Below are 27,165 nucleotides of genomic sequence, written 5' to 3'. Positions count from 1 at the left end.
CTTTATTTGTATGATATCGAAAGAAATAAAACAATTTTTTAAATTTATTTTATTTCCTTTATTTTTTAAATAATTAGAAAATCTGAAAGGTGTAGGTCAAAAAGTATGGTATCCAAAGCGGAGCAGGTTGAGGTTTTAAAAAAAAAGGTCAAGTGCGGGAAATTTGAAGTGAAATAGTGTTGTGCTATGGTGAACAAGTTGTTACGATTCATTGGATAATTTCCGGTAAAACAAATTATACAAAATTAAACCATTATACAATGTTTGTACATTTATTTATTTATCCATAAAGATGTTAAAAGTTGCATTTGTTCAAGTCATATTTTATAATCTTGGGTCTAATTTTTATATTTACAAATGAATAATTGAAAAATAATAGTAACTAAGCATAAGTATGCTAAATGTAATGACATGTATGACAAATAAAATAAAATAAAATCTAACATAAATGACATAGTTACATATTTTATAACAATAGACAAAAGATGCATAGATATAATTAAAGTTATACCCTATCGTTATAGTACTTAACTTACTATATTTACAAACTATTAGGTATGTTTAGTATGTTAATAATTATTATTATAAAATAAAAATTGCAAGCTCAATCGATTTCTGTATTAGGCTGTATGCCTACCGGCCATTTAGCTAAACGCAACGAAATTAAATAAAATCTAGTGTGATAAAGTCAATATAATATTTACATATAAGTAGTCCGTACATAATGACTCCTCACGCGCCATTTTAACTCTGTAAATTTTTGACGAAAAAAATACATTTTGGTGGAATTCCAATATTTTTGCTGCGCGATTGCCGTAGAATGACAGCTACAATGTCACGATCGCAATCACCTCTGATTGGTTGACGCTCACTATTGGCTACAATTCATTGTTGCAACAAGAATAGCACAAATTCAGCTAATCACAACAATTGAGATTGTAATAATGATTGATGCAGTTTTCCCGCAATCGAGGTGCTAGTTAAAAAATTGACAATGGAAATAGTACCTACTTAATAACTCTATGGTTAAAAATAATGGACTCTGTAGTAGGTACCTATAGCGGAAAATACCTATAAGTACTAGAAAATTGTATATAAATTATATTTTTACCAATTACCCCCTTTCATAATAATTGAAACTGCAGAAGGTATTTCTCTATAACTCATTCAAAAATGCTCATGTTGCAAGACAAAACATTTTAATGAAAATTTTATTAATAAAAGGAGGGTAGATAGAAATTTTTAAACAATGTTCTTCCCTAGCTCTTCACAAATTCGCATATAATTTCCGCATGGTCCTCCTTAACCCCTATAGTCACTAGTTGAGCCTTCGACACCAGTAATAATGATTCCCCGTGTGCATTGTTGCAACAAGTATACCATAAATTAGCAGTTGTAATTTGACATTTTGTAGGATGTCCAATATTTTGAAATTACTTTGCAGTAAAACGTTTTTATGTATTTCTCAGCAAAAAATATTTTCGAGTTCTGCTATAGCGGTTAATATGGCAGAAGCAGCGCCTAAGGTCACGAGGTTTGACAGTTTTAAATTAAGTTTGTATGTCCTTTTCTTATTACATTGGTAAGAAAAAGATGTGAATACTCTAAAATTTCGTTGCAATCCGTAGATAGAGTAATAAAGGTAGATGCAGGAACGTTTGCTTTCTCATTCACACTAAAAAGAGAGCATAGATAAAGTTACTAATGTGATAAACAGAGACGCAGCTAACCTATTTTTTGTCCCTTATCCGTGTAACTGGTTTTTTTCGAGAATACATACAACTTACATACAAGAAGTTGCAACACAAACTTTGAAATTCGTGGCGTAATTGTATTTCTCATGAGTTATTTACTTGTTTTCACATAAAAAATGTTTAATACAAATATTGTTGATTGGTTAATACAAATATTGACTACTAAACAATGGTAATAATTGTCGTGTTCCGTTACATCGTTACGTCGTGCTATCGCTATCTCATACGCGGTTACACAGTACTTACATCTACCTATTATTCTATCTACGTTGCAATCAGAATATATTTTTACTAACTACCCCCTTTCATAACAATTTAAAACGCAGTACCTTTTTCTCATTTAAAAATGCTCATGTTAGAGCAAAACAAAACATTAATGATTTTTTTATAAGAATGAGGGTTGGATAAAAAATAGCTAATTATTGTACATTTTCCCACTAACTCTTAACAAATTCGCATATAATTTCCGCATGGTCCTCCTTAACCCCTATAGTCACTAATTGAGCCTTCGACACCAGTAATAGTGATTCGCCGTCCAATTCATGGTCTTGCAACACTGACACCGTTTCAGTCCAGTTGTACTGCACTAAGTGTGTAGCCAGCTGTTCCGCCTATGAAACAAAATAATACCAAAACCTGAGTTTACCTATTATATAAAATATACCAAAACCCGAGTTTATGATACAAAATATATCAAAACCTGAGTTCATGATGAAGTTAGAGCTGAGTGCGAAAGAGGATAGTTCTCTATTGCCCTTGACAGCTCGAACTCCCATCTCTCGCAGCACCGCAGTCCCGTCGTGACCACGACCCGTGCAATTGGGTTGAAATATCGACAAATAAAAACATCAAATTAATCGTGGTATATACTTATCCGTTATCTACATAAAAATATGTCGTTAAACCACGAAATAAGCATAAATCATTGATTTAAATTTGACTTTGACTTTAACACTTACCGTCCAAGTCCTGACTTCACTTGGTTTTAACAGTCTAAACGGATTGTCTGTAACAAAAAGAAACCATATTAACTACTACACAAATTTCAAACCCCTATTTCACCCCCTTAGGGGTTGAATTTTCAAAAATCAAATAAAACATCTGACTGACGCTAGAGGTCAACGAACATTGCGTCAACACCGCGTCGTAGGCAGGGCATTGACCCGAGTTTGGGACGCTATACATTGCGGGTTTGAAAATTACTGAATCACTAAAATACAAAATGAAACAAATGGTTATTGGTATACAGCACTAGACTGAAGTTTCGAGCTGATGTTATATTTTTATTTCGGCTGACGTCAAAATGACGTCATTTCGATGTTAATGAGACATGGTTTAGCAATTTCCAGGACTTATATTGGATTGTGTTTAGGTAGTATAACATTTAACGCTAAGTTTTTGCTAGCGTTCAGCTGCGCGATTGCGGGAGAATGACAGCTACAATGTCACATCACAATCACCTCTGATTGGCTACAATGCATTGTTGCAACGAGAATCGCACAAATTCAGCCAATCACAACAATTGAGATTGCAATGATTGACGCAGGTTTTATGAAATCGACCTACCGTACTTATGACATGACAGTTGATCCATAGAGTTAAAATGGCGCGTGAGGAGTCATTTTGTACGGACTATATTCAAATGAGAACTAAACTACGTTTATATGGAAAGCGCTACTAGGGAGCGCTTAGGTACCTTCTAGAATTCTGGATGATTATCTATAGTATAAAAATGAATCTAAGTGTGTTGCTCATCGCAAATCTCGAGAACAGCTGAACCGATTTCCCTAATTCTTTCTTTATAATATTCCTTGAAGTACGAGGATGGTTCTTACGGAGAGAAAATTTTAATTCAACCTCCCCCTCAATTTTCTATACTCCACCCAAGCGAAGCCGGGGCAGGTCAGCTATCCCGACTAATATTATAAAGGCGAAAGTTTGTATGTGTGTGTGTGTGTATGTTTGTTACTCCTTCACGCAAAAACTACTGGACGGATTTGGCTGAAATTTGGAATGAAGATAGATAGATAAACTTACCTATTTAGTCACTTACTTACTTACCCTGGATTATCACATAGGCTACTTTTTATCCCGGAAAATCAAAGAGTTCCCGCGGGATTTTGAAAAACGTAAATCGTCGTGGGCATCAACTAGTATTCAATATAAGTAGGTAATGTATTTGGCTACATTTTGCTTACCTTTTTCACCAATCGTTTTGCTATCATCTGCCTCTGCCTCCATATTCTCACACTCTTGTATATTAAGATGGGATATATCTAAAATTTTACTGTTATCCTTCACAAATTCTCTATCTCTCTTCATGTCTCTGTTCTCTCTCTTTGATTCTTCGGTGTTGTTGAACAGAGTCTTCTCTTTTAGTGGTTTTCTTATCTGTAATTAAGAATTACCTCATCATAAGATAAAAGGAAAAGGTGACCGACTGACTGACTGATCTATCAACGCACAGCTCAAACTACTGGACGCATCGGGCTGAAATTTGGCATGCAGGTAGCTATAATGATGTAGGCATCCGCTAAGAAAGGATTTTTGAAAATGCAACCCCTAAGGGAGTGAAATAGGGGTTTGAAATTTGTTTAGTCAACGCGGACGAAGTCGCGAGTATAAGCTAGTCTACATTACCACGAAATAAGCTTAAAATCACAAAATATTTACTCACCGGAAATGCGATATTGGACTCTTGAATAACAAAACCTCCCAGAACATGCGTTAGTATGTAGCCTCTATCTTCTTTAACTTCTTTAACTGCCTCTAAAGATTCTTCTTTCACCCGAACATCTGGTTTAGTTTCAGTTTTTACTTTGACAACCTCTTTAGGCGGCTCCATTTGAGTGATATCACTTTTCTTTTCTTGTTTCACTTCTACTTTTACTTTATTTTTACTATCCTCAACTTTAACTGGCATTTTTACTGATGCACTCATCAGTAGTGCTATTTCTTTTTTAATTTCTGGTTTTTCTTTAATTTTTTCTTGACTTTTTTCTGGTTGCTTCTCATTTAATAGCGGCATTGATATGTATGGTTCGGGATGATGTACTATTGTTTCAATTTTCGTTACTTTTGGTTCGGGATGATTTACTATTGTTTCAATTTTCGTTACTTTTGGTTCGGGATGATTTACTATTGTTTCAATTTTCGTTACTTTTGGTTCGGGATGATTTACTATTGTTTCAATTTTCGTTACTTTTGGTTCGGGATTGCTTATTGCCGTTTCATTTTTGGGTTTAACTGTAGGCAATGTTATATTTGGTTCTGGAGGTTTGACTACTGCTTCAATTTTAGGTGGTTCCGGGATAATAGTATCTTTATCAGTCAATATTCTACCTCTAGCTTGTACATAAACTGTGTTTCTAACTAATTTTTCTTTTTCAGTCGGTACCGTTTCAGTTACATTTTCTGGAACTATGTTAACCATATTTCTAACAACATTCTGAGCTTCTGGAACTTGTATACTACGTGTGTTATTTCGAATTGGTTTAGCTAATTCCTCTATTAGTTTCGAATTAGGGGCGTTAGGATTTAATGGAGTTATTTGCATGTTATTTATCGTTATCCTACCAGAGGGTCTGTGTATAGGACTCGTATTAACACCGACATCTGCTGAAGTATTCATAGTATAGGATTCATTTTGTATCTGTTTTATAACAGTAGGGGCCTCTGTTTGGTTGTTATTTGAAACTTTTTTATGTACTTCATCAGGCGATTCACTTTTTCTTTTTCTATTGAATAGGAAATTGTTACCTTCAATTTTCACATTACTAAGAGTTGTATTCACATTCGTTACGGGTACTGGCATTATTTTTCTAGGAACATTATTCATGGATATTATATTTGGCATCGTATGCTGAGCTTGAATACTTGTCGAAGGTTGCATAGGAAGTAAATTAGGTCCGGTATTCCTAACTTGGTGTGTCCTTGGTTGTATTGGTCTATACGTTTGAGGCAAACTTTTGGCAGCAGGAGTGGTGTGAACTACATTGTGATTCATCGGATTGGTTCCTTTATTTACAGTTGCATTGACTTTTCTACTTTCATCGACATTGAATATAGTATTTGGATATGCTTGTTGTATGTTTGGTGCTATGTTTGGTGCAATGTTTTGTTGCATTGGTCGTATTTGGCTAACGTTTGGTTCAAATGTTTGAGGAACTCTCTGTATGTTTTGTGCATTATTTGGAACCATGGCAACTGTTTGTTGGACTGGAAACCTTTGTTCTTGTTGGACTGTCTGTGGCATTTGATGTCTGTAAACTTGCTGTGTTATTTCTTGAGGTTTATTTATTAGTTCGTTTGGATTTATTTGATTAGGTGCTATCAGTCTATTCATATTTTGATTTTGGGTATTAACTATGTTTACTTGTTGTTGCATTGGTGCTACATTTGATACCATTCTCTGATTCTGTATTGCACTAATGTTTGTTGGCAGTGTTTGCATGTTCTGTACCATATTTGGCATCATTTGTAACGGCCGTATTTGTTCTTGGGGGTTTTGGACAAACATTTGTGGCACGTTTTGGTATCCATAGTTCTGGATGTACAATTGATTCTGGTCTATATGTTGTTGGTGTGAAGGTATATAATTCGTTGGCACATGTTGGACGTAGATAACTTGGTTTTGGACTTGTCTGTTTTGTATCCAAGGCGGAGTGTTCTGATGGTTGATGAGTATTGTTTGATTTGGCTGTATTTGGTCACCTGAAAAAGTAAGTATTAGTTTTAAAATTTATATTTAACTAAAATCTGTAGGGCAGCAGTTCGTGCTTTGACCTTGTGAAGGTCTTGGTTTGATTCAATTCCTAAACCATGCCATATTATAAGTATTGTAGTCTCAATACAGACCATCTGCTCTGTCTTCAGATACAAGCAATGTTTATGCTACATGAAATAAAAACGAAAGATCTACAGATTTCGGACGCTGCTAAGGAGTAACTCACGAAGAACAAACTAGATGTCGCTCTCCGATGCTCAATACCACTAACAGAGTTTTTTCTTTGGAGTAGGTACTATAATATACTTAAACGTTCCAAGATACAACGAATGGAGCAGGGAGGTAGGTATTGGATTGCGTTTAGCTAGTATAATAATAGCGCTTAGTTTTCGCTAGTATTCTAATTATAGCTTGTATGATAAGATCTACCTCCGTACTGCTGTTATATTTGTGCTGTGCCTCGGAGAGTACGTAGAACTATCAGTTCAGCACCTGATCTCTCACCAGTCGTGTCGGATTATCGTCCCATTGGATTATGAGAGTGAAGGAATAGAAAGTTCACCTACCTACTCAGTGTACAAACCCTAACTGATTAGTGGTCTCACCTGGCTGCACCAGCATCTGTGTCTCGTACACCAGCCTTACAGGACATAATACCATTTGCCCCTGATCTTGAGATCTGTAAGGAAAAGTTTAAAAAATATTAAGTTGTAGGTACTTATAGCACCTACGCGACAGGTCGAGATGGCAACTAAATGGTTCGCAACTATACTGCCAAAGCTTCGCAACTATGCAACTACACTGCTAACGCTTCACTACACTGCCAACTGTGACGTTGTAAATTTTGAACTACTAATTAGCGTTTCGCTTTTAATTAAAATCTATTTTGTTCAAAGTATGTTGGTGCCACCTAGCATCAAGGTGCAGAACTACGCGTGGGTCGATGTTCAGAGTTCATTCGAGCCACAATAGATGGCGTTTGCTTCGTTGTCAATTGTCGTAAAAATAAAACAAAATAATTAAATAAAACCATAATATCATTTGTTTATTGTTAAGTCATTAACAAAACGGTTCTTATAATATATCCTTAGGTTCCGCAAATATTCAAAAATGAATTGGCTTTATGATCAAACTAACTGAGAGCGGCCACACTCGGGTTGCGTCTGGCAACACCGATTGCTGAGATTTAGAATTTTCCTGGAGTCAACATGTGAAGACGAATTTTTTTCGTTCCAGGAAAATCTCACTTCTTTTCGCCCATGGCTTCGCCTGGAAAAATACAATAGTTATAAATTTTAGTCATCCTAACGTATTTCGATGTTTCATCAATTATGGTGAGTGAAAAATCAAGTAATGTGGATTCGACAAAATGGCGGTTTGGTTAGAGAAAATCCTAATTTTATGATTTCATTCCAGTTCCAGTTATTTTATCTTCCCAAATAAATGAGGATAATGGGTTGTGGGTGGACTTCTGAAAACCATTGGTGGCCAGGAGTTCAATAGGTGAGTTGTGTTTGATCGGGAAAATTCCACGTGTCGAAATTTTCACACAGCACAAATTATAATCTTGTTTTTCTTTGTTACAGGGTTTTCGTATTTACGTTTACGTTTTACGTTTAGCTTCAGTTTTCCGTTTAGTTTCCGTTTTTAGTTTTCGGTTTTCGTATTTATTTCTTTTGCACATTCACGTTGGCAACTTAATTTCTATGGATAAGACTTGGTGAAAATCTTTGTAATGAAACATTTCGGTTGTGAAGAATCAAATAAATTGAGTTTTGGATCTTGGCCGATGCCGTCCAGCTACCTTGCAGTCTTCGCACCTACAAGTAAGCAAATGTTTGTATCCTGGAACAGTTTAGTGAACCTTCTTAGTGTATGTGTACAGTAAGAACCCTGTCTTTACTACTGAGCTTTTATTTTGAAACAATTTTATGAATTTTACTGTGTCATTGTCTATTCCATGCCAATGGCATCTTAAATTTAAAACATAGATCTTATGTACTATCTACCTAAGTCATTCTAATGTATCTAAATTAAGTCTTGGCATTAAGCTAGAATAACTAAGCATTATTAGCCATCATTCTGTATTAAGCGACCCCGGTAAAAGTTACATTAAAAACAATTTTGCCTAACATCTAGCAAATTTCATTTATAACACCTCATATGCATTACAAGGGAGTCGACGGCTAGCTTCTATTCTTTACTAGGTAGATAGATCAAGTAAAGTAAATTAAAATTATTTTTTTTTCCTCTAATCTTTGTAAGGTGGTAGATTATTCCGTATCCGGGTATATTTCTATTCCGCCCAATTTACCACCCCTTACAAATGGCGCCCGAACGTTTTTTTTATATAGTTATTTCTGTATATTTTGAGAAATTTTGTGAATTTTATGAAATGTACTCCGCTGATTGTACAATTTTCTAAGTAGTGACACATTGCAAAGAGCACTAAGCTGTTTTTTATGGTTAACTAACTAAATAATAACTAATAGTTAGAAATTTTGTTTGATAGTTTAAGTAATTTTCTGAGTATAGTCCAACAGTGGTTTTTTTCTTATTTAATTAACACATTATAAATGGTGCTTATGCCGTTTAATTATGTTATCGACTTACCTTGGAGGTGTATAAGTGAATGTTTGCCTTCAGTTTAGTAATAAACATTGCTTAACTGAGTTGTTGTTGGGTATTGCTTTCAATAGTAAGTACATCTTATGTTTGAAAATTCCGGTAACTTAGTATAATTAAAGTTTTGAAACGCTATGTGCTGTTAACTAGTTACACACATACATTTATAAATACTAAGAGTTACAACTTGTGAAACTAAATATATAAACTATATTCAGAGATTACATTAAGTTCAAGTATGAAGTTATGAACAATTTTTTTTCAGTGACTTGATACTTCATTATTTTGTTGAAATTTTGTTTAGAGCTGTGTTAAGGTTATGATAAAAGCTACTTCACACACAAAACATGTTAAGTTTAATTGAATGCTGGTAGTTTAAAGTGACATTTAGAAACAGATTTTGTTGTATTTTAGGTTATGTGTTAAAAGTGTAAAGTAACAGTCATCAAACCATTGCACAATCTCCTTGTTTTTTTTTGAAAGATAATATGCTAGTCAGAGATCATTGCAACTTTGTTGCCTGTTTACTTTTGTAATTGTAAAGGTTGTAACACACTGTGTACTCATAAAGGTGATACTGCACCTTACAATCATTTATTCAATTTTGGGAAGTTTTATTTTGTTATATTTTGTTTACTATAGTAATAATATGTGCTTGTATTATTAACGATATTTTGGAATAGGAACATAATTGATAAAATAGTTAGGATGGACTTAAGAATATTGTTTTTGTTGTGTATTTTGCTTGTGTATATTTAATAGTTTAAATAACTTCTTTTGTGTTTGTGTTTAACCAATTTGTATAAGGCTAAACATAGACAGTTACACAAGCTCGATATTTTGTTAAATGTGTTTTGACTTAACACAATGGAACAGACTTTTGCCCAGTTTCATTCACTTTTGAAGGACGAATTGTGTTATGAGGTATCCATTCGTTCCGAAACTCCAGCACCTACAGTGCTAGGTTTAAAGAAACAGTTAAAACAATTAATTCAGGAAATTCCTTCTGAATCAATTTTAGAGACGGATTTCACTTCTGAAAGTGAGTTAGGGGTTATTACTAAAAAACTTCAAGACTTAGAAGATTTATTAAAAAAGTGTTCTGACACTAAAGATAGACATGCCCTCTGTAGGTCTAAAGCTTTAGCTTCACATTTGTACTTTAGAATTTTGAGAATACAGTGTTCCGAACTCAGCTTAATAAGTAGGAAGAGTGAATTACATACAAAGTTGCAGAGTTTGATTTCCAGATTAGATGCTGACAATGAGTCGTCTCACGACGAATCACTGGATTCCGAGAGTACCGCCGTTGACTGCACTGGTGATAAAAATGTTGCCAAGTGGAAGTTACATTTCAACGGACAGGGTGATCCGCGCAGTTTCATCGAACGCGTTGAGGAATATAAAAGATCTTATGGCGTTTCAGATGGAAAATTATTTGTTTCTGCATTTCATCTTTTTACAGGCCGAGCATTGTTATGGTACAGAGGCAACAAATGTCAAGTTTCGTCTTGGTCAGAATTGAAAACTTTATTTTTAGAGGAATTTGATGCAGTAGATTATGACTACAGGTTGCTAGGTGAAATTCGAGCAAGAACACAAGGCTCTGAAGAACCTGTGTCTATCTATTTCGCTGTAATGTTTGGCATGTTTTCAAGGTTGTCAACACCACTTTCCGAAGAACAAAAGTTACAAATTTTATTACATAATATTCGCCCTTTTTACTCAGAACAATTAGCTCTTGTTGACATTAAGTCTGTCGCAATGTTGAAGGAAAAGTGTCGCAAACTAGAGGCTGCGAGGCAGCGTTCCGCCTTATTTTCTGAGCCTACTAACAGTAAGGCAACTTTAAGTTCAGAGTTTGCTTACAAACAAGTGACAAAACAGATAAACACACTTTCAGTCACACCTGCACCTAAGGTTGATACAAGTAAAGGCACTGATTTTACGAAAACAAATAAACAACTATGTTACAAGTGCGGCAAGGGTAACCATTCCTTTAAATTTTGCAGGACAGTTCCGAAATTTATTAGATGTTTTTCGTGTGGACGTCAGAACTTTACAGTAAAGACATGTCCAAGTTGTAGTAAAAAGGCGACTAGTAAACCCGCTCCGGACAAAAATTCAAAAAACTAATTAGTAAGAACTGTGCAGAGACACAAGTAAAGAACTTGGTCATTAACAACAAAACATCCCTTTTACCTGACACAGTTCTGTATTCAGTGGATAAACGAGACTTTAGGCCACATTTAAAGGTTTTTGTTGACGGGTTTGAGATTACAGGTTTACTAGATTCCGGTGCTTGCGCGTCAATTTTGGGTAACCAGGCGCACAAGGTTTTTTTGAGATTCGGTTATAAACTGCATAGCAGTATTGATACCACATTTTCAGTGGCAAATGGAGACAAACTTGATTGCATGGGTTATATGTTTATTCCGATTACTTATAATTCCGTAACTCACATAATAAAATTTTTTGTAGTACCCTCTATAATAGCGGATGTTATTGTTGGCTGTGACTTTTGGAAAACATTTCAGTTAGCCCCTGGCATTTTTGATAATTTAGAATTAATTAAGGCACCTTCTCAATTTTACAATATTTGTGCGATTGATAATGAACAAATTCATACCATCACTTCTTTTGAAAACTTATCATCTCAACAGAAAGAATTAGCCCAGTCTGTAGTAAATAAATTTTTAGATATTTCTTCAACGAAAATTGGATTGGGTAGAACAAAATTAATTGAACATGTTATTGACACCGGTGTTGCCTTGCCAATAAAAATAAAACAATATCCACTTTCTCCCGAAAAGAAGGAAGCTTTAAGTAAAGAGTTAGATAGGATGCTGGAAATGGACGTAGTTACTCCGAGTGAAAGCCCTTGGAATAACCCAGCAATTTTAGTGAAAAAGGCAAATGGAGACTGGAGATTTTGCCTAGATTGCAGGAAATTAAATTCAGTGACAAAGGGGGATTCATACTCAATACCGTACATTCCACAAATTCTAGATAGCTTGAAAGAGGCAAGGTTTTTATCATCGATTGATTTAAGTTCAAGTTTCTGGCAAATTCCATTAGCTAACGACTCTCAGGAAAAAACCAGTTTTACAGTTCCTGGTAGAGGGTTATTCAAATTTAAAGTCATGCCGTTTGGCCTATGCGGTGCACCAGCACGACAGCAGAGGTTAATGGACCAGTTATTTAATCAAAATTTTTGTAGTGATATTGAAAATGGAATAGTATTTTGTTATATAGATGATATTGTTATTTGTTCTGCTGATTTTGAAACCCATTTAATTTTATTAAACAGAGTTCTGGATAAACTAAAAATGGCTCAACTATCCATAAATTTTGAAAAATGTAATTTTTTTAGAAACTCTTTGAAATATTTAGGGTATATAGTGGATGAATTTGGTTTACGCACAGATCCTGGAAAAGTTGCCGCAGTTTTGAACTTTCCGACCCCAAAAACTGCACAGGAGGTAAAGATTTTCCTAGGCACTTGTTCTTGGTACAGGCGCTTTATTAGGAATTTTTCAACCATCGCTGCACCACTCAATAGACTAACGAGTAAAGGAAAGAACGCACCTAAATTTGAGTGGAGCGAACAGGCAGAGGTAGCATTTAATACATTGAAGAATGCGTTGGTAACCGCACCTGTTCTTGCGGTACCGAATTTTGAAAAACCATTCAAAATACATTGTGATGCTTCTGCATATGGTGTTGGCGGTATGCTAACGCAAGAAACCGATGGTTGCGATCATCCCATTGCGTATGTCAGTAGGAGCCTAAATAAAAACGAAAGGAATTACAGCGCGACGGAACGCGAGGCTCTAGCTGTGATTTTTGCAGTGGAGAAATTTCAGGCTTATTTTGGTTCCAAGCCAGTCACAATTATCACAGACCATGCATCCCTAAAGTGGTTCTTAAATTTAGAAAATCCCTCAGGACGACTCGCCAGATGGGGTTGTAGATTATCACAGTATAATTTTGTTATCGAACATAGGAAGGGTTGTGATAATGTAGTTCCGGATACCTTGTCGAGACTCATACACGTAGATGTAGTTGGTGATCGTAATGATAACTCTAGTCAACAAGTTTTGGTAGATGACTGGTATGACAAAACATTTAATGGCTGTAAAATCAATCCAGCAAATTTTCCGAATTTTTGTATTTTGAACGATAAACTATATCGTTACAGTAAATGTAAATACCAGCTTCTCAGTGAGTTCGACTGGAAAGAGGTAGTCCACAAGAACGACATCCTTAGAATTATGCAACAAAACCATGCAGATGCAACTGCAGGTCATTTTGGTGTGTTCAAAACTCATCGCAGATTATCCCTCAGATATTTTTGGCGTGGTATGTATAAGGACGTGGTTGAGTACGTTAAGAATTGTGATACTTGCTCTGCGTATAAACACACGACATCAGCCACTCCAGGTCTGCTAGGGAAGCCTAAAGTCTGCGAGAGACCTTTTCAGGTCATTTCGGCTGATTTAGTCGGACCTTTGCCTAGGTCTAAATCAGGATTTACATTTCTTTTTGTGGTGACGTGTTGTTTTTCGAAATATACAATGTTGTTTCCGTTACGGCGTGCCACAGGTGCCGCTGTTGTTAAAGCGCTAGAGAATTTTGTATTTTTGAACCATAGTGTTCCAGAGACTGTGATTGTGGACAATGGGTCCCAATTTACAGGATCTGAATTCCGTAATCTCATTAAGCGTTATAATATTCCGAAATTACACTACACACCACTGTACACTCCGCAAGTTAACCTTGTTGAGAGGTACAATAAGGTTGTTATGACTGCTGTAGCCGCTTTTGTGAAAGATAACCACAGGTCCTGGGACGAAAACCTGTACAAGGTCCAGTTCGCCATAAACAGTGCGGTTAATGAATCCACTGGATTCTCCCCGTTCTTCCTTGTCCACGCTAGAGAACCGGTCTTAAATGGTTCCTTCTATAAGGACACGGATAAGGAGTACGAGGCCGGAATTCCAAGGGAGGAATACGCAGGAAAGTTTGGATCTTTGGAGGACATATTTGGTCAGGTTAGGAGAAATTTGTTTCAGGCTCATGCAGAGTATGCAACGCATTACAACTTAAGGCGTAGGTCTGCAAGCTATTCTGTTGGGGATATAGTGTGGAAAAAGACCTATCCACAAAGCGACGCTACAAATTTTTTCGCAGCTAAGCTGGCACCTAAGTATGAAAAGTGCAGGGTTGTCAAGGTTTTGTCACCTTTGGTTTACGAACTAGTTAGAGTAGCTGACAACCACCCAATAGGCACTTGGCATATTAAGGATATTAAGAAGTAGATATTTGCCATTACTTAGTTTGGTCTAAACTGTTTGAATATTTAAGTTATCAATATTCAATTAGGAATTTGAATGAGTGTAGTGATGTTCTGAGTTAACAGTTACATTACCATGGTTCAGTTGAGGAGGAATGTAGTGGATGTATGTAGGGATGAATATGTGATGATTGGAATGCTTGTGGTAGACCAACCGGTTGAGAAAGTAAAAATGCAAATATCGTACTTTGGGGATAACGAAAAGGGGGGGGTTTTGTGTTTTGTTTTCGTTTTCCTTCTAGATAATGGATCATTTCTGTTATTTTTTCCGATTCTGTTCCGAGATCTATTTTCTAGGAGAGTTATTTCGTTTTTTTTTTCTCATATTCCGATTTTGATTCGGTTTTATTTTTCCGAATGGGATAGAGAACGGTTGCCATATCAGATGGACCCGTTCACAACCAGTTTTTCCGTATTTGTTGAGTAACAAATATTAAGATGGTAGTTTAAAAGAGTGAACCACCGTAGGCCTAGACGCATTCTATCAGTCAGCTGAAGAATGATGCCAAGATGTTTCCACTCAAGTGTCTTAGACACCATGAAGTTTTTTTGTATATATTCTTTTTAGAAGTTAGGGTTGTGTAGTTAAGTATAATGTATAAAACCTTACACTGTTTTCAGTATATTTATTTTGTTAGACAATTTTCCTTGTTAGTAGTAGATGTGCGTTCACGCGTAACTTCTGTGTTTTTTTGTTTGTTTGTTTCAGGCAAATTGTTAGTAGTTGTTGGATGACGCTGAGGGCAGCGTGGTTCAACCTGTTGAACCTTTTCGTAGGAGGGGAAGTATTGTGACGTTGTAAATTTTGAACTACTAATTAGCGTTTCGCTTTTAATTAAAATCTATTTTGTTCAAAGTATGTTGGTGCCACCTAGCATCAAGGTGCAGAACTACGCGTGGGTCGATGTTCAGAGTTCATTCGAGCCACAATAGATGGCGTTTGCTTCGTTGTCAATTGTCGTAAAAATAAAACAAAATAATTAAATAAAACCATAATATCATTTGTTTATTGTTAAGTCATTAACAAAACGGTTCTTATAATATATCCTTAGGTTCCGCAAATATTCAAAAATGAATTGGCTTTATGATCAAACTAACTGAGAGCGGCCACACTCGGGTTGCGTCTGGCAACACCGATTGCTGAGATTTAGAATTTTCCTGGAGTCAACATGTGAAGACGAATTTTTTTCGTTCCAGGAAAATCTCACTTCTTTTCGCCCATGGCTTCGCCTGGAAAAATACAATAGTTATAAATTTTAGTCATCCTAACGTATTTCGATGTTTCATCAATTATGGTGAGTGAAAAATCAAGTAATGTGGATTCGACAAAATGGCGGTTTGGTTAGAGAAAATCCTAATTTTATGATTTCATTCCAGTTCCAGTTATTTTATCTTCCCAAATAAATGAGGATAATGGGTTGTGGGTGGACTTCTGAAAACCATTGGTGGCCAGGAGTTCAATAGGTGAGTTGTGTTTGATCGGGAAAATTCCACGTGTCGAAATTTTCACACAGCACAAATTATAATCTTGTTTTTCTTTGTTACAGGGTTTTCGTATTTACGTTTACGTTTTACGTTTAGCTTCAGTTTTCCGTTTAGTTTCCGTTTTTAGTTTTCGGTTTTCGTATTTATTTCTTTTGCACATTCACGTTGGCAACTTAATTTCTATGGATAAGACTTGGTGAAAATCTTTGTAATGAAACATTTCGGTTGTGAAGAATCAAATAAATTGAGTTTTGGATCTTGGCCGATGCCGTCCAGCTACCTTGCAGTCTTCGCACCTACAAGTAAGCAAATGTTTGTATCCTGGAACAGTTTAGTGAACCTTCTTAGTGTATGTGTACAGTAAGAACCCTGTCTTTACTACTGAGCTTTTATTTTGAAACAATTTTATGAATTTTACTGTGTCATTGTCTATTCCATGCCAATGGCATCTTAAATTTAAAACATAGATCTTATGTACTATCTACCTAAGTCATTCTAATGTATCTAAATTAAGTCTTGGCATTAAGCTAGAATAACTAAGCATTATTAGCCATCATTCTGTATTAAGCGACCCCGGTAAAAGTTACATTAAAAACAATTTTGCCTAACATCTAGCAAATTTCATTTATAACACCTCATATGCATTACAAGGGAGTCGACGGCTAGCTTCTATTCTTTACTAGGTAGATAGATCAAGTAAAGTAAATTAAAATTATTTTTTTTTCCTCTAATCTTTGTAAGGTGGTAGATTATTCCGTATCCGGGTATATTTCTATTCCGCCCAATTTACCACCCTTACACAACGCTTCGCAACTATGCTACTACACTGCTAACGCTTCACAGTGACGCAACTTCAATGATTCACAATTCACAACTATAGATACTACCAACGCTTCGCAACTATGCAACTACACTGCTAATGCTTCACAACTATACTTACTGCCAACACTTCGCAACTATGCAACTACATTGCTAACGCTTCACAGTTACGCAACTTCAATGCTTCATTATACTGCCAACGCTTCGCAACTATGCAACTACTTACCTACACTGCTAACGCTTCACAGTGACGCAACTGCAATGCGGAGGTGCCGGGTTTTATTCCCGACGGGGGTTATTTGAAAATCTCAAATAAACTTACCCTTGTTGCTCCTGCTGATAAACCGGTTGCTGCATCTGTAAAATAAGAAATCATACTTAGGTATAAGTCACGCAAATTGCTAATGCGCGTGGCCGCCATATTATTGGCGTCAGCACTAGACTGAAGCTTCCAGCTGATGGTATATTAGTACGACACAGGACTACCTAGTGTGGGTACCATAACACAATGTTATAATTGATTGATCTATGGTAAATAAATAAATATTTTCATTTTTATTTCGGCCGACGTCAAAATGACGTCATTTCGATGTTAATGAGACATGAATCCAGCGCAATAGCAATTTGCGGGACTTATAAAGGGATATATTCTGATACTGGCGTCATTCGAGTGCGGCGTCTTTGACGCGGGCGGGGTCATTGTCATGAGTTGCGACGCGCCACTGACGTCACAGACACCCAATTCGAAAATCTACCTATAGGGCGATGAAATCCTCTCTCCTCCCCCCCCCCCTCCCTCTGGTCAAGATCGGCCCCCTCTGGTCGAGATCGGCCCCGGGCTAGAACGAAACGTCCGGTACAGTAGTGAGCGCTGTGGTCTTATAAGTGGGAAGACCCAGGTTCGATTTCCGGTAGGGGCAATTTGGAAATTTAATTTCTAAAGGTCGGCCGTACTATTGGGAGGTCCATGGGCTTAATCTCGGGCAGGCACCTCTAACTTTTTGAGAGTTTTTAAAAGAAAAGTTAGAGGTGCGTGCCCGGGTTCGAACGCCGGACTCCTCGTATATGAGGTCTAATCAATTAAGTCAGAGATAATACTTAGGTTCCTACTTACCTAGATATAACTCGAAAAGGCGGTGTCTTACTTTCGATAAATTAATTAGTAAGATATAATATACCTACCTATGCTATGATAGCCTAGTGGTTAGGATGTCCGCCTTCTAATCGGAGGTTGGGGGTTCGATCCCGGGCACGCACCTCTAACTTTTTGTCACTTGCTTTTACGGTGAAGGAAAACATCGTGAGGAAACCTGCATGCCTGAGAGTTCTCCATAATGTTCTCAAAGGTGTGTGAAGTCTACCAATCCGCACATAGCCAGCATGGTAGACTATGGCAAAAACCCTTCTCTCTGAGAGGAGACCCGTGCTCTGTAGTGAGCCGGCGATGGGTTGATCATGATGATGATGAAGTAGCTACCTAAGTAGGTAGGTACATATAAACAAAAGGTTTGGCTGATATTTAAAAACAAAAGGTAAAGGTCTCCACACTTGCTGACCATCTGTGTGGATGTACCTAAACAAAATGTAAGAAATGTTTGTGAAAAAGAAAACTTTGTGTCTTTGGCGGCTGACTCCGGTCGCAATATCTGCATAGGATTTCTAGTAATTTGTTACATATGATTCATTAAAAAAAATAAAAACCGACTTCAATACACAAACACTAAAAATTGAAAAATAATTTAATTTATTACCGAATATATTATGTACCTATACAAGAGTTAATAGCTCCTTTTAGCCAAATTGAAATATTATGGTCTTAGCCCTGAAGCTGTAAATTGGATTGCTAGTTATTTGAGTAACAGTTAGGTGTGCCTCAAGGTTCCATATTAGGTCCCCTATTATTTATATTATACTGCGCAGACGTCATTAAATCGATCCGTCATTGTCATTATCATATGTATGCGGATGATATACAAATTTATATATCGTTTGCACCAAATGAGACCTACGAAGCTATGGACAAGCTAAACGAAGATCTAAGCAACATAGCCAAATGGTCAGAGTCTCACTGCTTGGTGTTAAATCCAACTAAAACCAAATATCTCATCCTTGGAACAAAAATTCAAATACAAAAAATTTCTGGTAAAAGGCCTACCGTAAAAATACAAGGCGAAGACATTGAACGCGTTACTGAGGCACGTAATCTTGGTGTGATAATGGACGAAAATCTCCGATTTGAAAAGCATTTACTTAACACAGTAAGAAACTGCTTTTACCGTCTCAAGGTCTTGTATCGAATAAGACCTTTTATTAAAACAGATGTGCGCATTCAATTATGTGAATCTTTAGTTTTATCTAAGCTGAACTACGCAGACATTGTCATCGGTCCACGATTACTAGCTCGCACTAAGAATCTTATCCAAAAGGTACAAAATGCTTGCGCTCGTTACTGTTTTCAAATACCACCCCGTACTCACGTCACGCCATTCTTAAATAATGCTGGAGTTATGAAAATGGAGTACCGGAGACAGTTACACTTTGCCGTTTTATTATTTGGGGTTATAAAATACCAAGTTCCTCAGTATCTATACCATAAACTGCAGTGGGCAAGTGATATTCATACCACTCACCATACCAGGGCAGCTGCATATTTAATCCTTATGCCGCGTCATGCATCTGCGGCTTTCAGAGGTAGTTTTAAGTATAATGCAACGAAATGTTGGAATAACCTTCCTCCACCTTATAGAAACCTTCAGACTTCTGGCGCTTTTAAAGTAAAATTCAAAAAACATCTTTTAAATATTCAAAAGTTACAGATTTAGTCAAAATTTATTTAATTTATTTATCTTACCAAACTTTACTTTCTCATCCACACCTTGCGAGCTATTTTATTTTATTTTATTTTTTCTTTATTATACTTACAAAAAAAAAAAACTATCGTACAATTTTCCTATTCTTACAATTTACAACATCTATTTCAATGTATTATTTCTTATTTCTTCTTTTATGTCCTATATCACTTTAAATTTAAAAACTGTAAACACTTTATTTCATTTTATTTATCCATTTACTCGCCAACTTTATATATTCTATGCCACTGACGTTTAGGTAATATTTAAAAGGCGGTCACTGAAAATCAGCGTTGGGGCATCTGGTACCTCAGATATTTGCTCTAGAGGTTTGTGTCTGAGGGGCCCGACGTCTCAACACAAGCTGAGTGGCCTACCTGTTCGAGGTGTTGCACTGCTGTACAGGACGATATTGCCTACACCATGTACCACCTATATACCTCGAATAAACATTATTCTATTCTATTCTATTCTATTCTAATATAGTTCCATAATAATACTTTTTGGTGCCGGTGCCAATTAGCTTCAGCTGCGCGAATCGTCTAGACTTCATATTTTTATGAGACTCTACAATGGCACCTCATTGGCACCGACCCCAAAAAATATTATTATGGAACTATATTAACTCTTGTATATACATAATATATTCGGTACCTAATAAATTAAATTATTTTTCAATTTTTAGTGTTTGTGTACCATTGAAGTTGGTTTTTATTTTAAGTGGCCCCATGGTATTAAAATATGCTATGACTGTTTACTAAGCTATTACACTGATCGCGAGCAATTTACTCTTATCCGTTGAGGAGTTCCATTTTCTATCTTCGAAGATACTCATCAGATCTTCACCAAATTTATATGGGACCACCTCTGAAGTATACCCTTTCAAACAAAAAAAGACTTTTCAAAATCGGTCGAGGCGTCTTCGAGTAATCGGGTAACATACATAAAAAAAAAGATTCTGACGAATTGAATTGAATTTAACGTCGCTATAGGTAAATGGTCGCTACAACCAAGGTCGAAATAAATGAAATCCACTGTACTTATAAAATGAATAGCCTGAGTATCTACACATGTGGCCTGAGTCAACAGTATTAGTAGGTAAGTATCACTTACCGTCAAGTAGAATCGAATTTCGTTGTCTATCGCAAATGCAATGCAAGATAAACCAACTTTAGACTAAACAAATAAAACTTCAAACAAAACAAATTAATTATCTACGCAAAATACAAATTTAAACTGCACGAAAAAAAATCGTAACAAACGGCAAAAAATTCGCAGAACTGGACATCACTAAAACCTTTTCTGCTTCGACAAAAGAAAAAATAAAAAATCCCTTTCATGTCGCTATCTCTTTCTAGCAAGACGTCCCTTTCCTCCGCCTTATAAATTAGAAATCGGCATCGAAATTATAATCTTATATTTTTTGTGTAGCATTCAATAAGTATTGAAAACATTATATGCTGAAACACACTCTACTGCCATGTGATAAGGTATGTATTTCTTTATCTTCGTACATGATAATGAAATTGTCACTTGTTACTTGAAATTGGACTTTATTTTCTATAGAAATAACGTCGATATTAGGCTGTAATACTGTATGATTATTGATGGAGTCCCCTAAGGTAGACGGCAGACATTTTATTTTTTGTTAGGGATGTGATAATGTCTTAATTTTTATCATTTGATTTATCGATGTTTTATTTATTTCATTCTAGCTTGGCGTGAAATAAAAACCTTATATTAGGATGTAAGTATAGTACGGATATAAAAATGAATATATATTTATGAAATAATGTTTTTTTTCTAAACAAGTTACTGGAATAAGAAAATTTATCAAAAGACATGTGAGGAACTAGGTATATTTAAAAGTTTAAGCGTCTGATAAAATTATGTTAAAAAAACCCCTTTCATTTCGTTCCTAAGGTTATTTACACGATACAGAACCTCAAACACCCAATTTTAGAGTTCCCTTGTAAAACATTGAAGCCTTTGTTCAGTCAAAAATGAGTATTTCTAATTACCTATTTCATATTCAGTTTCTTATTTACGGTATTTTTTTAAATTACAAACAAGACTATGGACCTTATGCTCATTCGGACACGCACTTAAGCAATTATTTTAAATTATTGTCTGTCTATTTGTCTGGCGGCTCAACCGATTTTGATGTAACTTTCACAGCAGGTAGAGGATTATAGAAGTGGTTTGATCTACTTTGTATCGATTTTTTGATGATGTTGATAAAAAAATTTAATTGAATAAAGAAAATTACTTAGTCTATTTTGGACTTTACAGAAGTTTAAACAATTCAAAAGTACTTGTAAATGTTTAATTGAATATTTTTTTAAATAATTAATTCCTGTACCTATCTTATAAGTAATAAAACTTTAAAAATTATATTACGCTTAAGCATTTTTTTACTTATGGTTAATTTAACAAATTAATATACAACTATATTAAAATTAATATTAATAAACAACAAAGAAAAGATACTTCAAGTGGTAAAGTCAAATATCGACAACTATCGATAATATAAACAAAACAAATTACAACACTATGCCAAATATAGAGCGCCCCAGGGGCGCAACAAATCCCAAGCAAACTCTATAAATAAGTAGTATCAGTGTTGGAGACAGAAATATTATACTCTCGGGGCGTTAGAAAGGGACGGACTTTTCCAATTAAAATAATATGCAAGAAATAATGGATTTTGAACCCTATTGCCGAGCTGTCATATTGAAACAAATGTCAATATCGATAAACAAAACAATAACCTAAAAACTTTACAATCGATATTTTTTTAATCCTACACAATTTTTTATGAATTTTTTTTATAAAATAAATTAATACAATAAAACACAGCTCCAAAAAAACCATTGAACAAAAAAAAAACTTTTTCAAAGATGTGTATTCGAAATGCAGTCCCGTGACGTCACAATCGAATCTCTCTGAACTAAATTTAGTGCAGTGACATACATCGATATAGAACACAGGGAGCCAATCGCTATATCACGTCAAACACACGTTATCAGTCACAAACAACAACATATTGATATAGAAAATAACAAAACAAACTTACCATTGTTGATTTCCGGTCGCGAACTGGTCGAAACACTTAAAAAACTGTATTAAATCGAATCAAAACGCCCTAAATACGGTCGCATCGGACATCTTTCGCGACGAAATGGCTGCTTCGATAACACCGTACACCCATTCCACAGTCGACCTCCTCCCTACCACGAAACAGCTAACAATACATCACGACCGATACTGTCGTTCCCTCGCGAACAAAACCATAAATTCCTGTATCGATTTTACGATACCCGGACAACGTGGTACCAGTTCCGCTTAACCAATGATAGTGTTGTGAATACAGACGCATCGCATTGGACGGGACGTGTTTCGAAATTCAAACACGTGCCATGACCCCGTTTCCTTCCAACCAACTGAAATAAAACGCGACGGCGCTATACCCGTCTCTTTCATACTTATAAACAATTGGATATATATAAAAACGAGAGGCGCATTTACTTTTTTCCTCGTCAAACAGAATGGTTGAGTAATAAACTGGCTTTGTTCACTTATTATAGTGAATTATGTATTTTAGGTTCACGTACTTAAAGTGCACACTGCGATTGTCCATACATCGCTTGATGACGTCACTCGTTCAGAATGGCTGATGTTTATATAATTATTTCATCGAATTTTGGCTTATCTGCAAGTCAAGCGTTTGTGGTTTCTTTTTATTTCATCGTAAAGAAAAATATAGGTTCACTTACCTCTTTATTGCAATGGACAATGCTCACATAATGTGATGATGTGCTTATTTTTATCTTGGGATAAAAAGTCAGTTAATAAGTATTTAGGCTCATGACTTTTTATGACAGTATTTTTCGTTATTAAGTACCTAGATAGACTTGATAGGGATTTCTTGTATTTTTATCGATAAATATCAAGATTTATAGATTTAGGTCCACCTTACTTAGTGCGTTCTAACTTGTAAGTAAGTATTATATAAGACTGCATTCGTCAAGAACGATAGATAAGTAGGTACTTATATATTTTTTGGGTTGGGTTAAATTAGAGTGATATAAAACTGAAAACAGGCTTGAAGTAAAATTAGACAATATATTTAGCCCGTGTTTTAGCTGTTAGATATTAAATCTACAGTTGCTCTGCAGTCGTCTAAAAAAATTGATTGGCTGACTGACTGATCTATCAACGCACAACTCAAACTACTGGACGGATCGGGCTGATAAGGTAACTGATACAAATAAGGCCTACCTTATTTAAATAGTTGATTACAAAATAAATATAGGTGTGTATCAAAAAAACCATATTTTAAAAATTCAATAAATTAGTATTAGATGTTTATTAATATCAAATTAATGGAGAAAAACATTAGCAATATCTAATAAAATGAAGACAAAATCAACAATACAAAAACCTTAGCTAGTGGCCATAATAAGTTACGTCTACCAAATACTTAAGGCCTGTAAACTTTAAACTCGTAAAATCTTGTTAAAAATCTATTTATTTAAAAAATACTATTTTACAGCCTTTATTTACCTTTTATCTTTTGATAACTAAGCTTTTTATTACAGTAGGTAATTAAACATTTATAAACACAGATGGCTTGTCAGACTTAAGCTCTCATATTAACAATAATATGAATAAACTATTTAAAATTATAGGCCTTATTAAATTGCACTGCTGTATACAAGGCACTAAACTGCCGCTGCAGGCTGCTAAGCTTTCTTCCGACCAAGTAGCACGTTTAGGAGCCTTTTTAGATTTAGTTATTCGTAATACTTTGAGAGCTAGACATCAAAATGCGTATTAAAATGCGGGATTTATATTAAGGCCTAGGGTTACAATTAAGGCCTAGGGCCTTATTCGGTACCGTACCAGATAAAATATAAAGTTCCATAATTCGTTCCATTATTCAAAATGTTGAAAATGAAAGCAATAATTATCTAATGTAATGGCTAAGGTATTATAACTACTTATTAGTTTATATAAAATGTCAATATAAAACGTAATAACTTGCCTTGTTTTTACGAAAATTTTATAGTGCGCCGCGGAAAACCCGACTTCCACAAAGAAGGTGTCGCAACAAGCTCAGGGAATAGGCGCAGGGCGCCTGAGCAGTTCGTACCTAATCATAGGGCCGTAGTATGTATGTGCGTGAAGAATCTTTTATGTTACATTTATTTAACCGGGTTTTCGGGAGAGTAGGCCTTTTTCGAGCATAGGCCTTATTTGTATCAAGTACCTTATTTGACATGCAGATAGCTATTATGACGTAGACATCCGCTAGAAAAGGAGTTTTTGAAAATTTAATCCCTAAGGGGGTAAAATAGGGGTTCGAAATTTGTGTAAGTAGTCTACGCGAATGAAGTTATATAAGACCAAATTCATAATTTGTGTGATGCGTTGCCGGCCTTTCAGGAATTTGTTGGTCCGCCTTTTGAATAACCCCATGTTGTACAAATCTAGAGGGAACACCGCCGATTCTTCTTCAGGTGCTAGGCTAGGTGAGATGAGTAACCAAAGTAGCCAAAATAGAGCCAAAAGAGCCTCAATAGCTCAACCGGTAAAGGAGTGGACTGAAAACCGAAAGGTCGACGGTTCAAACCCCGCCCGTTGCACTATTGTGGTACCTACTCCTAGTACGAGCCTGACGCTTAGTTGGAGAGGAAAGGGGAATATAAGTCATTTAATATGGCTAATATTCTTTAATTAATTAAAAAAAAAAAAAAAAAAAAGTAGCTCGATAGTTGTTCAGTTAAGTAGGTAGTTAGTTAAGTTCTTTTTATTTGTCTAGATATTTTGCAAATGCTGTGTAGGTACCTACACATTTTATAGATACATATATCAGCCTGTGTTTGTTTATAAGTGTCGTAGTTTGTGTTAAATTAATGTATTGTGTGTGTTCCTAATAAATAAAATAAAATAAAAATATAGTTGCCAAATGTGATCGATGTGTAGCCAAATGTGACACAATCAGGGCCTAACTAAGGGAACAGCGGAACAGCCTTTATACTTAAATATCAACCTAATCCTATAAATTAAAAAAAAAAACCAGCCAAGTGCGAGTCAGGCTCGCGCAGTGAGGGTTCCGTAATACAGTCGTATTTTTTCGACATTTTGCACGATAATTCAAAAACTATGAAGCATAAAAATAAATAAAAATCTGTTTTAGAATGTACAGGTGAAGACCTTTCATATGATACCCCACTTGCAGTGGCGTGCAGGTCATAAAGGCATAAATGCACTGCTTACCCCAGTTGTAATGGCTCAATGCATATTTTTCATTATGACCAGCCAGTGAACATGTTCTCACCTAACTAATGCTTACCCTGGCTCCAAACCCTGTGCACGCCACTGGGCCACTTGATATAATGTCTCACTTCGAAAGTTGAAAATACTAATCATTAGTTCATGACCACAATTTAATTTTTTTTGTGTGATCTAACCCTAAATTCACGGTTTTCAGATTTTTCCCCAAATGTCAGCTATAAGACCTACCTACCTGCCAAATTTCATGATTCTAGGTCAACGGGAAGTACCCTGTAGGTTTCTTGACAGACAGACAACAAAGTAATCCTATATGGGTTCCGATTTTTCTTTTGATGTACGGAACCCTAAAAAAAGTCCAACCGCTACAGATCCACTGCCCGCGCGAGTTGAGGATGGGAAGCATCAAGCAATGACTTAAGTATATGATGGGAAGGGGGCAAATGTTGTTGAAGACCCGAGTGATGGTCCCTTCTTAGTTTTGTCTGCCACTCGAGCCACGCCGTCCTTGCCAGGATGCACCTTTTCTACTCCTCCCAGCTGCCATATAGGAGTGGCGGCTGTTGTTTGCAGCCCCGGATCTTGAATTATTTCGAGGCGGGGCAAAAACTGAAAAATGCCGCCCCCGCCCGACAGAATTTTTAACTTTATCATCATTATAATTTCAGCTATAATAGGTATGCCCACATGATGGACATGGGCCTCCCCCAAAGCCGGCCTGCCTGCTCTTTTTACCCGACAGCGGCGCAGCCCAAAGGAGGGTTAGGTAGGTATGTTTTTTTATTTATTTTTTATTTTATGCAATCTCACCTGGTGGTAAGTGATGATGCAGTCTAAGATGATAGCTCCTGTTGTTGCATGTATGTACCTATGTATGCATATGTCCGTTCCTATGTCCGCTTGTAACTACAGAACGGCTCAACCGATTTTGATAAATGATACGTCATTCGATTCGTCTTCACATTTTCACAAAAATATATTGAAAAATGAAGCTTTTATTTCAATTTGTATCTTTAGAACGCTCCACTGAGAAGTTGCGGTTTTGGCGATACAACAACTTATGTGGGAGGTGTCGTTATAATAAACTTGAAGTACCTAACAGTTCTAGGAATAAGTAGAAATTCAAAACGTTTCGATCACGAAGTCTGAATAACCAAAACTACTTTTTTCATGCAAAAAGATTTCTTCTAGGTACATCAAAAAAAAGTTAAAAAGGCAAGGTTTTTTGCATACCTAAACTATAAAATAATAAAA

At 35.8% G+C, this 27,165-nt stretch overlaps 1 protein-coding gene across 1 annotated transcript; it reads right to left on the bottom strand.

Moving 5' to 3' along the window:
• Positions 1-95: 95 nt before the first annotated feature.
• LOC117994681 (probable basic-leucine zipper transcription factor Q) lies at positions 96-22,977 on the bottom strand. The gene is made up of 7 exons (XM_034982635.2): positions 22,691-22,977; positions 17,088-17,122; positions 7,086-7,159; positions 4,432-6,467; positions 3,953-4,145; positions 2,714-2,760; positions 96-2,365 (listed from the first exon to the last, which is right to left on the bottom strand). Exons 1-7 carry the CDS (start codon positions 22,691-22,693, stop codon positions 2,192-2,194), a joined length of 2,562 nt encoding a protein of 853 aa, XP_034838526.1. The 5' UTR covers positions 22,694-22,977; the 3' UTR covers positions 96-2,191.
• Positions 22,978-27,165: the final 4,188 nt, after the last annotated feature.

Source organism: Maniola hyperantus, chromosome 27 (assembly GCF_902806685.2).
Source record: "Maniola hyperantus chromosome 27, iAphHyp1.2, whole genome shotgun sequence".
Taxonomy (NCBI): Eukaryota; Metazoa; Arthropoda; class Insecta; order Lepidoptera; family Nymphalidae; genus Maniola; species Maniola hyperantus.
Note: the sequence above shows the minus strand (reverse complement) of the source record. Positions and strands in the feature narration are given on the sequence as shown.